Source organism: Drosophila hydei, unplaced genomic scaffold, assembly GCF_003285905.1.
Source record: "Drosophila hydei strain 15085-1641.00,03,60 unplaced genomic scaffold, DhydRS2 tig00008114-arrow-pilon, whole genome shotgun sequence".
NCBI lineage: Eukaryota > Metazoa > Arthropoda > Insecta > Diptera > Drosophilidae > Drosophila > Drosophila hydei.
Window position 1 is genome coordinate 1,538,579 of NW_022045827.1, and position 18,043 is coordinate 1,556,621.

Genomic DNA, 18,043 nt, shown 5'->3' on the forward strand with positions numbered 1-18,043 from the left:
TAGATCTTTATATGAAGATACAAAAGTAGAGAGAAAAAGATTCTAAAGCAGAAAGAGGTCTTCAAATCTTACAAAATTTAGAACTATTAAAATCAATATTTATTGTAAATATGATTCACTAACCATACTATAATAAACCTTCAGACTTCTATTCCGCCCTCTTTTGCCAATCAAAAATTGTCAAAAATACGTTCATCTACCAGTTAGCTACACTTTCACCAAAACATCATACCCAGAGCTTTCAAGGTATATGAGGCGAAAATGAGACGGAGAGAGTTTGGGGTGCGACCACACCAAAAATGTGGCCAAATGCAGATGAACAGCATTCTTTCTATGCTCAAAGTTTTTGGACACTTTTCTGAAAGCCTAACAGGCCACTTTAGTTTTAACCGCAAAGTTTGCTATGTGCGCCGACCTCGTTGCACTTTTGTTTGGCCATTGGCCTTTCATGTCATTTAACTATTTTTCGTTATTTCTCTTCTCTGGAGTTTTTTTTTCCTTTTATTTTTTTTTGGCTCTATAGCAATTTGCAAGAGGTCGAGTGTTGTCCTGCACACTGTTGATTGCCTGGCATTTCAATGGGCCACCATGAAGCAGTCTGGACTATATTTATTTAGATTCAAGTTGCGTATATCTGTGCTAGTGGTCAAAGCCCTTAAGCCACGGCAGAAATATCCATTGAGATTTTTATTTGAAAAAAAAAAGAAAGTGAAGTAGAAATGACTGGACAGCATTGATCTATTCAAGGTTCATTTCTAGTAAATAAATTTTGAAATAGTCATGGTTTATTGAACATTTCTTTAACTACTTTTATGTCCATGATTTCTCCACTATTGACATTGATTTCATTGCTCACAGTTCGATTGCTCATTGCTTTATTACTTTATTCTTTCTGCTTATTGTTGCTGCATTTAATGGCATAACAATTAATTTGACATTAAATATTTGTTTATTTATTGTGTTAATGTTTGCCAATTGCATATAAATTGAGTTGGTTTGTTTTATATTGTCACGTGTCGCTTGCCAGCATATAATATATTTAAGAATTTATCACAAATATATATATATAAATCACATTGTTAATGTGTTAATTATTTTGTGCTGTTCCTGCCACTGCGACGTATACGTGATAAATTTTTTGCAATTGCATTGTTGCAGATAAAAGGTGTTTTAATGAGTGAAGTATGTGTGTAATATTTATAGATTGATTGATCGATTAATTTATATTGTTACTCAATTGTGCTTTTTTTTCTTTTTCATGGTTTTTATTTTAGTTATTTTCACGAATTATTTACTTTGCTTTTTTTTCAAGTTAGAATTACGCACTTTATATTTTAATCTTCCTTAAAAGCTACATAATTATTTTTGTAAATAAAATAATAAAAATTAATTTTTTATATATGTAAAAATTTTGTCTTTTTTTTTTTTAAATAAATAATATTTTTTTGGTTTGTTTCTTACAGCTTTTTTACAGCTAAATATTTTTTCTTTAATTAAGTTTTAAATGTTTTTAAATGTTTTTAGTTTTATTTTTTTAAATTTAGTTTAAGATAATTATTTTATATTTTATATTATATTTTTGTATATATTTTTGGTTGATTTCAGTGAATTTCCTTAAAATTTATTATGATTAATCATCTTTTAATAAGTTTACATTATTGTTTTATTAATTTTTATTGATATAAAATTCGTAAAGTTTGTTTGTTTCTTTTTTATGATCTTATACTATTATCCCTAAATTCATATACAACGGTGCGTATGAATATTTCAATTTATATTTGCTGCTGGCAACTTGGCAGGTTGTTGTCCAGACTAAACTGAAGCTTTGGTTGAAATAGAATGGCCGTTCCGGCAAAGCTAATCTCGTTCAATGCGTCTTGACTAACGGCGTTTTAAGCTTAAAGCTTATTTTATAACTGAAATAAATAAGATGATTTAATAAAATAAATCAATTCGGAAACAGAATTTCTCTTAGAAAACAAACAAAATGCTTAGATAAAACTAATCGAATGTATTAAGGCCTTATTTGTAAACAAAGCTCATGTGATTTTGATTACCTGGCAACCCTGGTCAAGGAGTCCCGTTGATGACAACGTCGACGACTGCGTCTAGCAACGCTTAAAGCTTCTCAATAAGTCGTAAATTTTCCGGCACAACAGACGCAATCATTTTGTTGACGGAGGCGCGCGAGGCTCTGCGTAGTAAAACCCAAGCCGAAAAATAAAACAAACGTAAAGAAAAATGTATTAAAAAAAGATGTGCAACAATATTAATATAATTAAGCGTAGGTGCCACAAAGGCGCATGAACAAAAACTAAAAACTTGAATGAAATACATTTGACTAAACGTTCTCTGAGTGTTTGTGTGTGTATGAGTGTGTGTATGCGTGTGTGTATTTGGCAGGGAAATGTGAATGCGAGAGAAAATTGTGCAAGAAAAGCCAAGTGCAATAAACTGTGAATTATACAGAATCAGCGCTATATAGAATATGCAGTTGGGCCCGCCTCATAATTCTATTGCTGAATCTCCCAGCTAACTGTCGTATAGTATATTATGCAAATTAATTTCAATTGGTTTGCACTCTGGATACACAAACGCAGCAGCAGCAGTAAAGCCGCTGCGGCTGCTGCTCTTGTTGTTGTTATTGTTGCTTGTAGTAGCGGCCCTCTAACAGCAGCAGTAGTAGTAGTAAGAGCTGTAGTAGTAAGAGTAGTAGTAAGAGTAGTAGTAAGAGTAGTAGTAATAGTAGTAGTATATAGTTGTTGTCCATTTTCGTATACACAATTTGAAGATATAACAATGATTTGCTCTGTTGAGCTGTTTTTTGTGCCCGTTTGCAGCACGGCAAATGCTGTGCTCGTAGCACTCTTCCTACACACTCCCTGAGCTCAACATTAATAACATATGTGTGAGTGGCTGTGTGTGTGTGTGTATGTGTGCGTACGTGCTCTCCTTGGCTTACCGGCATTTGCAGCGCTAAACTCATGAAAATTGTTTCACAAGAATTTTTTAATCATACGTGCTGCACACACACACACACATGTACATTCATTCACACGCACATCTGACGTGCTAAACGAAAGTTAAGCAAATACCGCTAACTTTCCGCGCGAAAGTAATTATAATTAAATAGTCGCCGCTTATGCTCGCGCAAATGTTGTTAGGCAATTAACAACAATTTGCTGCAGTATTCGAGCTTACATTTTTTTCCTTGGGTAATGCAGTTATGAATGCTTAACTGTTTTTATAGTATATAACTGCTTTAATTTAAAGTTGACTTCGCTTTTTAGAATCATAGAAAAGGTTAAGCATATACAAGCAATGAAAACGAAAAGAGAACAAAATATATAAGCAGGATCTTCCAGCCTATTCAGTTGAATGGGACTGCAAATATATATATATATGAATATATTTTGTACATATATAATTAATATATTTATAAATGACTACACATAAATATTAATATATTTATATCAATTAATTGATGTTCTATGTGATTCAGTCACGAGTATCCGGGTTCAAATCAAAAGTTGCCCTAGCGGCCTTTTTGATCAGATAAAACTTTGCTTAAATAGAATAATTAAATTGTTTTAAAAATTAAATTAGATAATTGGTATGTCTTAGATAACATTGATCAAAACCAAGTTGCATATGTATAGATCAAAAAGACAGAGGCACAAAAAGGACACTATTTCATTAGATGCGGCTTCAAAAATGATTCATTTCATAACAATAGATATTAAACGTTTCCACAATTTTCGAATACCCAGCTTCTATTTATAGATCTTACGTTCTACAATTTTAGAATACCCAACTTCTTACAGGGCAAAATATATGTAAATAATTTGCATTAAAAATTACAATAAAACGTTTTCATCTTTCTATCAAGATAGTCATCAACGCCCACTATGCATATGAAATGCAGTTCGGCCACTGATGCCCATTGAAAGTAAACTAAAAATAAAATATCCGCCTGACAATAATATCAATTAAAGTCAGCTTTCAGTTCCATGATCAAAACGAAACGAGAGAGAGAGACGGAAAAATTATAATAATAAATAGCATTGCACGAGACTTTCATTATAAGGCAGTTAGTCGGCATTCAGTAAAGAAGCCGAAAATGTTAATTCGTGAAATCTACGAGTTCGAGTTTGGGTTCTCTGAGTGCTTTTGCTTTTATAATGCAGCCAACTACCGGACACCGGCGCCGATTCCAGTGCCCGTTCACCAACAACAAAAACAACAACATCAACAATAAGAAGACGAATAATCACAGCAATTGACAGACACAGGGCGAGAGAGAGATGAACAGAGTGAGAGAAAAAGAGAGAGACCTATATGTAGGGTGGAGAGAGGAGCTGGCAGGGCTAGTGCTAGTACGGCACAACGACGAGACGCGACGTCAGTTGCACAATTTTGCACATAAAAACCAAAGCATAATCATGAATAATGAGCGTTTGTGATAAGTGATAACTGCCCAGTGGAAAATGTGCACCTACACTGAAAGAATATGAAAATCAATTTAGCTGAGAACATAGCATTTTTTAAATCCTAAGACATTTTGCTTAAATAAAAGGGCAAGATACGTAAAGTCAAAAATACAGAATTCGAAATTCATTTAAATTAATATTTTTAATTAATTTTCTATTTCTAATTTTTATATCAAAGCCAATATTAAAAAAATTCAACAAAAAAAGTTCCAGAAAAAAAAACTTTTAATTTTAATTGAAATTAAAAAATAATTAAAAAAACAATTTTAAGCATTTAAATATATCTGCAATAAAAACTTAAAAATTTTATTCAAAAATAACTAAATTAAAAATAAAAATTAAAAGACTTTATTAAAATTATTAATAAAATTATAAAATATTTTTTTCTTATTATATATGTATATATATATATATATTTGTTTAATTAAAATAATTTGTGACAATATAAATTTATTTATATATTTATAAAAAAACTTTTAATTATTTTAAATTAAAAAATGTATAGACTTTTACATAATCAAATTTTATAACTATATATATATATGCACATATATATCCAGGAAGTAAGAATAATAAACTTCAGTTATTTTATTATACGTTAATCAAATATGCGTATAATTCCAAGAAGAAAATGTCCAAAAGTAAACAAAACTTAACTGTTTTCGCATTAAAAAAGAAATATAAAACACATATAAACTAAAAACTTAATGCATCAGATATATGCGCTTTAAATGGCATGGCCAGACAAACAGGTTTCATGACTGTGTGTGTCATCCCATTTCCAATTGGGTCTGCGCTAAGCCCGTTTTGGGCTCCCGGTTGAGCGCTAAACGCGCCCAGACATGCAGTACGAAACGGGAATTGGTTCGGTTCGGTTCGCCAAATGGACACCAAAGGTGAAAAATCTGTGAAGTAGCCAGATATAAAAAATACATAAAAAAAATTAAAATGCTTAGTGTGTTCTCAAATATTATAAATATTTAACAAAAAGGAATAAAAGAATATATAGATAAATTTCCCCTTTATATATCTGAGCTTTGCATATTTTCATCAGCTCTATATATGCGCCATGTTTGCCGCCCAAGTGCTTGTGTCACAGTTTGGTTTTATTTACGCCGTAGTTTGTCATTTAGTTTGTCAACTTCAATTGAAATTAATTTACTTTCTTCACATTTAGCTATCGTGTAGATGTAGATGTAGCTATAGCTGTAGCTGTAGATGTATCCGTAACTTGTGTATCTGACTGTCAGCCTTGTATGCGATCAGATTTAAGCACAAAGGTCAGCGAATAAACAAATTGTCGCACATTATATGGTTGTTTATCCTATTTGGCTGCGAGCATACGCAAAAAATAAACTAACCGCAAATTTTCTAGCTAAATTTTTGCAAGAAAAAACAAATTACGTGTATATATATGGGAGACTTTTGCTGCTGTAAAAACTGTCACGAAATTGGTTTCAAAAGACAGGTTTCTTTTTTTTCCCAGTCGACACAAGTAAGCCAACTGCCCAATTTTGGTCAAAACTGCAATGTAACTGTGTCACAGCTGCATAGATGCATATATATATATGTATATATATATACATATGCATATGCATAAATATCTATATATATTTATATATATATATATATATATGTGATCAGCGCAAACTATTCTGTTCATATCGTCCAGCTAGAGGCTTATGTTTTGCATACAAAACACTTCAACTTCTGAGTTAGCGTCTCGAATGTTAATGAGTCGCAATCAAAACTTTTTAAGCGAATATAGAAAAATACTTATAGAAGCATGTTTCTCTAACTTATTTTTGCATAGCTCTTGGCAATTATGTAAAGTGTCTGCGCAAAAGATTTGCAAGCGAAAATGAATAAAATCGTGGTACCATAAAACGAAGCTCAAAACAAACAAGAAAAAAGAACAACAAAGCAAAACAAGTGCAAGAGAAGCAAAAAATATAAAGAGGTTTTCTCACTATCTCTCGAAAAGTGCTAACAATTAAAAACAATTTTTCCTAAAAGCGAAAAACAAACTCACAAAACTTGAATGTCACGCAAAATGTTGCAAGTGCCGGCAGCAACATTTTTATTGCTGCTGCAGCTAACTGCGGCGGCGACTGCAACGGCAACGGCAACTGCAACGGCTGGTAGTGACACAACAGCCAGCAGCATCGCGGAGCGTCAAATTGATGGCAGTTTGAAGAATGCCAAGCTGATTGAGAGCAAAGTGCTGCCCGATTTGGCTGGGCTGCAGTCCAATCAGGAAGATGACAAGTGGCAGCACATTTACCGGTTTATCAACGATGGCTTTCCTGTTTTGGAGCTCTACGGCTACAAGACAAAGACAGGTGAGTGACGTTCAGGTATACATACATACTTAGGCAAACACACATATGAGTAAATAACCGGGAAATAAACAATTAACTTACTTCAGCATTCATTAACCTATAACTGCAATTGACTATATTAATAATAATATATATCGATCGCCATAAATTGCCAAGCCCTTAGGGAAAAAGCATCTATAAGGACTAGCCTGCATTAATATTTAATATGAAGAATTTATGTTGTATAGGAAGAGTATAGTGTGAAAAAAGGGTTCAAGACTATCTGAATCACTTGATATTCAAATTTACACTAGAAATTCATGTTAAACGTAATTATTATTAATTTTTATATATTATACATGGCTTATATAACTACATATAATAAATATGAATTTTAACTGGTATAAACTGTAGATAAATAAATAGAAAAATATACAATTATTTATAAAAAATTAAAATTAAAAAATTTAAATAAATAAAAATATATAGAAAATATATTTATTAAAAAATTATAATATAATTTTTTATAATCAAAAGAAATAAGTAATAATAATAAGTAATACATTTTTAAATACGAAAAAATATATATATTTATTACTTATATTCATATTAAAATAATAATAATAAATTGTACATTTTTATTTATTTCTTTAATCATGAGAGGAAAACAATTTAAAAAAATATAAATTATTATTTAAGAATTATATATTTTTTATAAAAATAAGGTCATTATTTTATAAAATATACTTAATAAGAAATCTTAAGTTTAAATTATATAGATATACAACTATATAGTCATAAGATCTGTTCTAATCACAAATTTTATATATATTTTTTTCATTCTTTTAAATATAAACTCTGCATGAATTGAAACTTTAGCAGTCAATAAAACTGCAAACGTTTGTTGAACCTTTATTCGTCAAAAGTATGAGTCAGCCATATTTTTTCATTCCCATTAATTCGTTTTCTCTTGAATATCAAATTATTGAAAATTGAGCTTTCGACAGAGCAGCTTATTGACAGCATATAATGTCTTCTGTAATTACATAAGGCGTAGCATAAGACAACTACAAATCAATCAATTATATAGATATATATATATACATTTAAGAATTATGTCTTATATACACGTATGCATGTGCATAAGTTGAGACACCAAAAAAAAAAACGTTTTATTTTTTTAAATATTCTATAATTGAGGTCTTATTATAGCTATTATCTATATTAGCAGAATTAAAAAAATAAAAATAAAAATTTAAAAAAAAATTCTCAGAAATTTGAGAATTTTTTTTTTTAATTTGAGAACTTTTTTTAATTTTTCTCAGAAAGTTTTGTAAGCGTTATATATAAGTCAGTTAGGCAAATATGACTTATGCTTTACAATATGATATATTATATGTAATATTTAGTAAATGGATTAGGATTGAATTAGGAGAAGCAAAGCAATAGCAACTTTTTAACTTTATATATACAACTATATCATAGCTCCTAATGTCAAGAAGGGTATTCAAGTACTGAACTAAATCGGTTATCCCATCATTTATTCTCGTAACTATATTTTATATGTCTGTCAGTTATGTGTGGGCATTGAAAGCTCGGCATACTTCTTTTCCAAGCTCCTGGCTTAATTGTTTTTATATAGCTATCCATGTCGTCAGCTATTTATATAGCTCTTCAACTAGCTGTTCAAAATTCTCTGTCATTACAACTATATTATATAAAGCAGTATATATAAGACCATTCAAAGTGCGACGTGCCATAAATTGCGTTCCCGTTTTTCCCATCTTTTGACTATAATTTATCAAAGATTTTTTGCGAACTCGTGTTGGCCACATTTTCCGATGTCTGGTCTATTAAACAAATGAGCTGAACATTTAGCCATCATCATTTCTGCCCAGTTGGCCATTTGTCACTGTCAGCACGTGGCGTCGCACTCGAATCATGCGATAGGATTCAGTTGAACCATGTCCGTGCTGACGGTTACATTGCGCGTGCTCGCGACGTTGAGTTCAATATTCGGCTGCAACATCTACAGGTATATGCCGCACAGTGGCACATTCCAGCGGCGTGAGTGGCTGCAGCGGCTGGTCACACTGATGCACTGCCTTTGGCTGCGCCCGTGGATATTCTTATCTGGCTTTCTGTACTTGCAATGGTTTTTGATGCGCGTCCTAATATTCATATCGGGCAATATAGAAGAGCAAGGCAAAGCTCTAGCCTTGATGTACTTCATGAGCGCCCTGATTTCGAAGTATCAAAACATTATTGCAACCGTGGGTTTATCGCATATCTATAAATATCGCTTGAAGTCCGTTGATCGAGTTCTAAACGATTTTGCTGCTATATATCAACGATTTCGTAGGCGATATGGCTACGCACCCCGCATCAACTGGTGGCTATTTGGGATTTATGTTTTCGAATCGTTTATGGTCGGCGGCATGGTGATAAGACAAAACACCTTCAGTCATATACCCTATGTTGTAAAACACTCTCCCATTGATACCTACCTGAGCTGGTCGGCTGCGCTGTTTGTGGCACTGCAGCCCTTTCTGTTGAGTCTGCTGGCGCACTTGGGTCTGCTGCTCCTGCAAGCATACTACGAGAAGGAGCTGCAGTGCATTCAGCAGAGCAAACATCGCATCAGAATCGTTACCCAGGAGCAGGTTAAGCACTATGTGACGCTGATCCATTTGAGGCATCATTTCGAAGTGCTCTTGCGTCCCTTTGTGTGGGTGGCCATGTGCCTGCAGATAAACTACTGCATGATTTGCTTGCATCTTTTTCTTTATGACAAACATAGGCTGTGCTTCTTCTTCTATAACATATGCGTTGCTCTGATCTATCCCTTGTGCTTTGTGCACCAGACCATATTCATCAAGTCAGCGGAACAACAGTTTGGACACGAACTGCTTAAGTTCAAGAACAATGGCACCAAGCAGCAGCAGGTGCGTTGTCAATGAGATTCATTTGCAATTCGATCGATCGATTTTTCATAATACTTAACTGTTGCAGCTACAAATCTTCTGCCTACACAAGCTGGTTTTGTGTTGCGTCTGGAATGATAGCTTCTTTGATGTATTCAATATGAATCGCAGTCACATCTTGGATGGCCTATTGTATGGCTGGATCTGGGCCATGTTCACCAACAGCCTTTTGGTTAACACACCAACTGCCTGGCAGCAGCATAATGAATATATAAAGCAACAAAGCCAATAATGGATTAAAGCCAATAGCGATTTGCTGTATAAACAATTTTTGTAAAATTTAAAAAATTTATTGTAATACTTTTTTTAATAAATAATTTTTAAAATGTTTTTTATATATTTTTTTCTAAAACTGAATATGTCACCCAAAAATAATTGATTAAAATTATTTGCATAAGAATAAAGATTTATATTATAAATAATTATAAAATAAATTAAAGTATTGTAATATATTTTTAAATAATTAGTTTTTAAAAAGTTTTTTTTTTTTTAAATTTTTTTCATTACTTTTACTTTTCAAGGTATTCCCCATCATATAAGTCATCGTATTTGGCTATCAATCTTTAAATAAATAAGATTGAGAGTTCATAGAACTATATAAATATATATACATACATTCCTCAACAATTACCTAATTATGCTAAGCTCACGATCTTGCGTCTTGCATAGTGATAAGGTAAATTGATGTAGCCCTGACACATAGCTATAAAAAACGCACGTGCAGGCATTTAACTATATAAGCTACATTTTCTGAATCGATATCAATATCACATAGAGACTCAGCCAAGTTCAGTGTACCCTTTGCCTTCACGTTCTCATACCTTTCCATCTCTCCTAACAGATACACCCTTTACATTGATAATACCGAAAATCGATGTGCGAAGCATTGAGAAGCCACGTTTAAAGGAATTCATGCTGGAGCATTTGGTGCCAGGGAAAATCTTTGATAGCTATAATACGCTCGCCAACGGCAGGGAAGAGGAGGAGTCATATGGTAATGGCAATGGACATAAAATCGTTTTTCGCAAATTGGAAAAGTCCCACAACAATGTTTGGCTACTCAACGGACAGCAAATACTCTACAAGCTGCGTATCAATGAGCAATTGATGGCCATTGGAATTGATGGCTATTTGGGCGATAGGAAATCGCCCTATTCCAAGCGCAACATACAGGAAACGAATAAGTGAGTAAGCCAACCAAAGTCTGTGCAAACAGCATGTCCTCTATGCACTGAGCGAAATGGGTGTGAGCTCTTAAAAGTTGAATAACAATTTGTCATGATGTGATAAAGAAACTTTTTAAAAGAATTTTTTTTTAATACTTAATATTAATTTGAAAATTATATATATTTTTAAAACAATGAATGTGAAGTTTTCAAAAGATCAAAGCATTTTTTTATTTTATTTACAAAATTTATTTATATATTTTATTTAATATTTAATAAAAAATTATTAAAAATGTTTTTTTTTATATAATATTTAAAAAAAAATCTAAATGAATAATCTAATGTTTTTAAAACATTTTTATTGAATTCAATTATCAAAAATTAAATTAAAAAATAAAAACTTAATTTGTAAAATTTAATTTTTATAAAATATTTCCATATTTGATCCAATTTAAAAACGAAAATTTTTTTTTATAAAATTTCAACAATTTTCCAAAAATTTCCAATTAGCAAGTTTTCGCTGAGTGCAGCTCCTAATGCTAGTTTGTTTGCGGTCAAAAAGTGCACTCATGCAAAATTTATCAGGCAAAAAAAAAAAAGAAAAGGAAAAGTTTCTGTGGCCCCAACTTTTGTGCTCAGTTGCTAACATGCCACCACGTGCTCCACTCTATTGCAGCCGCTACAATGACCCACAGCCGCTGGAGCAGCCAAACATTACGAATGCACATGCCAAAGTGGAGCCCATTATTAAGGAATCAAAGGCGAGTCCATTGATGTCATTTTTGGCCAACATGAAAACGGGCACAAAAGTGTTCCAGCACTTTCTATCGAAATCCAATCTGACACGCATTATGGACGATAATGCCTATACGGTACTTATACCATCGGACAATGCCTTTCAGCGTTGGCATCCCATCGATTGGGGCTTCTATCCATTCAGTGTGCCCGAGTTCACAGAGAGCGTATTGCGTAATCATTTCCTGCCCATGCAGCGGCCCCTGCGCTTGTCCGACGTCAAGAACATGGACCAAATGGTCGTCCATACTATGGGCGGCGAGAATGTCATCTTCCATGGCCAGCGTGAGTGCTTGAATTTCAATTATTTTGCCCACTAACTGAATTTTCGGTGTGAATTTACATTGCGATTAACCTTTGACCTCTACACAGCCACGCCCACTGTGAATAATGTGAGCATTATGTCAGATTACACGCTATCCAATGGCAATCAGGTGTTCATTATATCTGAGGTGTTATTTGTCTCCGAGGCTGTGGTCTCCAAATTGCATCAGGTAACCCAAAATCACACGTACACGCACTCGCCCACACACACACACACACACGCACACTTTTACACCTGGCTTTGATATATGAGCTAAAGCTAAATAAACTCGCCACAGATGCACAAGGATAAGGAGACACCGCCGCTGTTGGCATTCCCGTGGTTCGGCGCACAATTTCTATCGCACTCGTTTTTGGCCTTGGAACGTGATTCGAGATTTACGCAAATTACAAGGTAAACATGAATACCAATTACAACTAAAATCAGTTAAAGGAGAGCTGCGCATAAATTACAAAAAGGAGAAGGTACTGAGAAACTTAAGTGTGAAGCGCTTGAATTTCGTGTTGAAAATCATTGACTTTAAGACGAGAAATGAATGGAAACTTGTTGAAAATCTTTTGAAACGGAAGATAGGCTAACGATATTTATCGATTTGTAAAGAAAAGTTGTGTGAGTTAGGATAATTTTTATAATTTTGAGCTGTGTTAGGTAGAGTTTCGAGATAGGCTTTAGTGTAGCTCAGAGAAATGGTATTCAAGTATATGATATATCGATATCGATTTTTAGTTTAAAGGGAAGTAAAAATGCTTATCGAACATAGAACAATTTTAAACAAAATCTAACAACCTTTCCTAGCCATAAAAGGGGAATCCATAATACACTTTTGAGAAGCTTATCTTTAATATAAATTGAGCTTGAATATATTTGTAGTATATGCAGTGTGGATAGTAGTTTGGTATTTTATAATCGGATTCTCATTATTCAAATAGTATACAATTATAATCATACGATCGTATTTGAACCCGAGCCCAAAAGCCGCAGTTTGATTCCAGATCCTAGTTATTTATACTATATAATACTATATAATATCCCTGTATAAATATTAAATATTTTATTAAATTATATAATTTTACTAATTTTTTTTACTGCTCATTTCAACCTATAGATATCTGAACAATGCAGAAATAGCGCCCCACATCTCTGGCGCAAATTATACGTTCTTTGTGCCCGAAGACAAGGCTTTCGAGAAAATAGGCTTCGACAGACTCTCCGATGATGTTATGGCAAGTTCACTTCATCCACTAATAATACTTACCGTAATCTAATACCAACACCCAATTTGTAGGCCTCTCAGCGCGGCATTAAAATGCTACTGAATCACTTCGTGCGCGGACGTCTGTACAATCGGGATTTGCGGGACAATGAGGTATTCGAGACGATCGGCGGGGGTCACGTGAAGATCACTCGCAATCCGGGCAGCAATTATACGAGCGTGAACAATGCACAGATAACGGAGAGCGAGGTGTTTGTCTATAACCTGGGCACCATGTACTATATAGACGACATACTCTACTCGCATATGCTGCGCGATCACATTACCAAATCGACCAAAACGAGATCGGATCGAAATGGCGGCGAGGCCGGAGGCGGAGGATCACGCAGCACCATACGTCCCAGCGATGTGGAGATTGTGCCCAATGAATTCGAGAGCGAGCACAATGGCGGCGACTATGCCATCCATGGCGATGACGAAGACTTTGAGGATGAGATAATAACGCCAAAAGCGTTGCCCGTCCAGATCTACGAGTTGCCCAAATAGATTGAGTTCGATTTGGTGCATAAATTTGATATATATAATTTGATCTGAGTGGGATTTTTTTGTATAGTTCTCAGCTAATTTTTTGTAACGTATTTTTTTGTGTCTAGTTAGTTCTTAGTTTTGTGTGTGTACATTTTAAGTTTAGCATTGAAAACGAGGCGGTGAAACGAAGTATACTACAACAGAAACAAATAATAAATGAAAAAAGAATGGCAACAACTATATATATATATATATATACATATACATATATATACCTAATACTAAAGAACTTATCAGCAATTCCAATGAAGCTTGTAGAACTACGTAGCGACAAATTGCAAACTAAACAAAAATTTAAAAAACATACGAAAACTTAGAAACGGAATTTAAACAAAAATACTAAAAGAAAAATTCAATATATACGTATATTATTATATATATATATATAAATGTGCAATTAGACGCTCTTTGGGTGTTTTGTGCTTTTTTAAGAGTGAACGTAGCGAAAACATATCGGCTAAAAAAAATTTAAACATTATCGGAAATGTAGCGAAAAAAGAAATAAAATTTAAAAAAAAAATTAAATAAATAAAATCCAATTTGTCGTAGTCAAGCGCAATAGTTGTGAAAAATATTGAATATATATATATATATACATATATATATATATATATATATGCATATATCTATATGACAGATATTGTATTTTTTAGTTTATTATAATAATTATTATTATATCTGTATCTGTGTATATGAAACAACAGCAAGAAGCAATGAGAATGAAAAACATGCAATTTTATAATAGTTTGTTAAAATAAAAATAAAACCATAAAAACACAAAAGCAAAACCAAAAAAAGAAACAAAAACAAAACAAAACCATATTGTTTTCAATTATTCAATATTTACACAATTCAATTTTTTTTTTATTATTTTTTATTATGAATTAGTTAAACGCAATACATGTAAGTATGCTTAGGATCTATATATCTGCATTATTGTATATGATTTTGATGTATGAGTGTATAACTTTTATTGTATATGTGTGTATATAAGCTTGTAAATAATACCTGTTACACTAATTGACCTAAAAGATAGTTATTAATGTTTTCTTCTCTCGTATTTTATGTTCTTTCCTTTGAAAACTTAACTTAAACAAAGCGCGTGCAGTTAACAAATGCCAAATATGGGACAAGGCGGAAAATAACATGTCCTTAAACAATTGATAGGTAAACATATGGTTATAATTCATATTCGAGTGGAAAGGATGTGGGGTGTGGGCAGTGGACTCATTTGCCGTGCCATCAAAAAATAACACAACAATTTCTCGTTTTGGAACATTTCAAAATTAAATATAAAATGCGTATTGCTTCTATTTCTATATATATATATATTATGTATACGTATGCTGTATGTACCTTAGTTTATATAATGTATATATAATTTTAGCATGATATGGCGCTTTTGTATTGCATGTTGCGTCTCTTCAATTCATTGTTTGTATATAGACGTTGTAACTACTCTTACATGGCTTTAGCTACTTGATGAGCAAGTGAAAGAGACAGAGAGATAGTGTGTGAGAGACATAGAGACTTTCATACATATAGCTAAAAGTCTAGTAAATATGCTAAATATTCGAGCTTTGGCAGATTATGCGCAATCGTCTCGAATCACAATGTATCAAATTCTACAAGTAGTTTCCATATTTTTTTTTTTGTTTTACTTAATTTTAAACTAATTTTTTTTCGATTTTCGTTTTGTTTATGCCAATTATAATTTTTTTCGTGAGATCTAATTATGTTAAAAGTTGACAAATAATTAACGAAATGTGTTTTAAAAAAAAACATAATAATTCCAATAAAATCGTTAGTTTTCAGCTGTAAGCTAAACATACTTTTTTATAGATAGTAAAATTTTTAATCGTTTGCATCTTGAGTGCTGGCATTGTTGTTGTTGCTAGACGTTGCGGCATTTGCATTGCTTGCTGTTGGCGTTGTTGTTGTTGTTGTTGCTGGTGATGTCGTTGTTGTCGTTGTTTCAGTCTCGTTATCACTCGGATTTAGGTTTTCTAACGCCTGCTCAGCATCCGATTCGGCAGCTGCACCGCCTACAGCGCCTTCCAGTTCATCACACAGCTCCATCGCCACCGGCTGCTTGGGCTTAAAGCTATTGTTATCTACATTCAGTTCGTAGCTTTTGAAAGGATCGGGAAGCTTGGCTGAGTGTTGAGCCTGCGCCTGCGCTTGCGCCTGAGCCTGCGCTGCGGCACGTTGCATACGTCGCTGTTGATTGCTAAACGTGGGACTCTCGGAGCGCGCACGTTGCAGCAGCGGTCGCTGCTGTTGATTATAATTGCCATCGTGTTCACGTGAACGTCCAAATTCAAAGCCATTCTGCCACTGCACGTGCACGTTCTCATACGAAGGATCCTCATGGCGATAGCTGCTGTTCGATTCTGCTGTTCGATTCTGACGTTTGTCGGCGCCGCAGCGCAACCGGCTCAGGTTGCTGTGCAGCGGTCGAGCTGTTGCATTCGTGGCATCGCGTCGCATGTTGGCACTGCTGCCCTGATAGCGCAGCATGTCCTGCGGCAGTGTGCCGAGCCCCAGACGCGGCGTGCCATACGGATTGGACATTTGCGAGGCCACCGAAGCGGTGTCGCAATTGACGCAATCGCGCGAGAACATAAAATTAAAGTCAATTACCTGCTGAAAAGGGCAAAGATTAGTTAAATTTAGTTAATAGCAATGTATATTAAGGCTCACTTTGCACTCGGGTCCCTGGCCAATCCACAGTGGCAGCCACTTGTTGACCAGCAGCCACTGTAGACTGGACTTGGATATGCGATTCAAGGTATTGTTGCTGGCATCAGAGGAGCTATTCGAGCGCGATGCTGTTGCCGTTGCTGCTGTGCTAGATTTCTTGGGCGCTGCACCTGTTGCTGATTTTTCGGAACTGCCAGCAGCGGCAGCTGTGCTGGACTCCTTGGCCGCTTTGCTTGTGGATTTTATTTTTGGTATGGCGCCCGTGGGTCGCATCGCAGCAGCCGAGCTGCAGGCGGTCTCTACATTTAGCTGTTGCTCCTCAGCGGCCGCCGCTGCTGCTGCTGCTGCCGCTGCAATTACTGCTGTCGTTGGTCCTGCCGATGCAGAACGCGCTGCACGCTCCATTGACACATTGGGTGTCAGCGGCGAACAGTGGTGCGCAGCAGCAACAGCAGCAGCTGTCGTCTTATATATATTTGTCATGCTCTGTGAGTTCTCGCCATGCAGGCAGCTGAAGAAGGACGAGGCGCTATTCTTGACGGGCACCTTGACATTGCCATAGTCTGCCATGCTCGCTGCTGCAGCAGCTGCAGCGGCGGCAGCAGCAGCAGCCGCACTCGAAACACCAGCACCACCAACACCAACACCAGCAACACCACCAGCACCCACATACCCCTGGCAGTTGGGCACAGTGCAGCTGGTGGTATTAGTAGCGGGCGCTGCTGCACCACCATTCGCATTCAGACGTATATGGCCGACAGTGCCAAAGTGCGAGTGGCCAAGCACTGCGTAGTGTCCGCCCAAATTGTAATGGTCGATGTTGCCGCAGGAGGAGCTCAGATGTCGTTCGATGCGTCCAATGCCGTGGCCCAGCACATCCAGCCGCGTATAGAGCGGCACACGTGTTGCAGCCGCAGCAGCTGTGGTGCGATAAAGCGGCTCATCGCGTATCTGCTCGTATATGTTCTCATAGCGCATGGTGCCTGCTGCCGCATAGGGTAGATTATAGCCATCTGTTGATTCAGTGTCATCGAAGCTGCGCTGGCGCTGACAATTTGAACGATTGCTGGCATAGAGTGGAGCACAGCGCAGGCCGCTGCCATAACGATTGCCTGTGAAAGGAGTTGCAGGAGAGCGTTAATAGGAAAGCGCGAAGACGGGTTACGTTTTATATAGTAATTACTTTAAATGCATAAGATTATCTAAGAATTTTGGGGAAATGCATAGAGTGCTCAAGAAAAAACTTGTTGGCTTCTACATTTAGTGGGTTAAGGTACTAACATCTAAATAACTTCATAGAAAAAAAGGCAGAACTTTTTATTTTCTATTATCTATCTGATATGTAGCAGATAATCAGACGCCTGGATATCATCATAGTGTTAGCTGTTTGTTCAGACTGCTGTCGGCCTCTATTAATATAATGATCTATACGTAATCTGCAGTTAAAGTAGATTGTTC

At 35.1% G+C, this 18,043-nt stretch overlaps 1 protein-coding gene across 4 annotated transcripts in view; it reads left to right on the forward strand.

Moving 5' to 3' along the window:
- The window catches only part of LOC111594198, a 34,640-nt gene extending 20,439 nt beyond the window's left edge, over positions 1-14,201 (forward strand). Inside the window, exons 1-8 of one of the 4 annotated variants that reach the window (XM_023307396.2) lie at positions 2,136-2,243; positions 6,304-6,832; positions 10,637-10,979; positions 11,638-12,041; positions 12,129-12,250; positions 12,359-12,474; positions 13,187-13,304; positions 13,367-14,201. In XM_023307396.2, coding sequence (XP_023163164.1) covers positions 6,532-6,832; positions 10,637-10,979; positions 11,638-12,041; positions 12,129-12,250; positions 12,359-12,474; positions 13,187-13,304; positions 13,367-13,840 — 1,878 coding nt within the window. In that variant the 5' untranslated portion in view covers positions 2,136-2,243; positions 6,304-6,531 and the 3' untranslated portion in view covers positions 13,841-14,201. Of the gene's footprint in view, positions 1-2,135; positions 2,244-5,330; positions 5,387-6,303; positions 6,833-10,636; positions 10,980-11,637; positions 12,042-12,128; positions 12,251-12,358; positions 12,475-13,186; positions 13,305-13,366 lie in introns of those variants that run through there. The other 3 variants (XM_023307395.2, XM_023307397.2, XM_023307398.2) reach the window with 3 other exon arrangements.
- Positions 14,202-18,043: the final 3,842 nt, after the last annotated feature.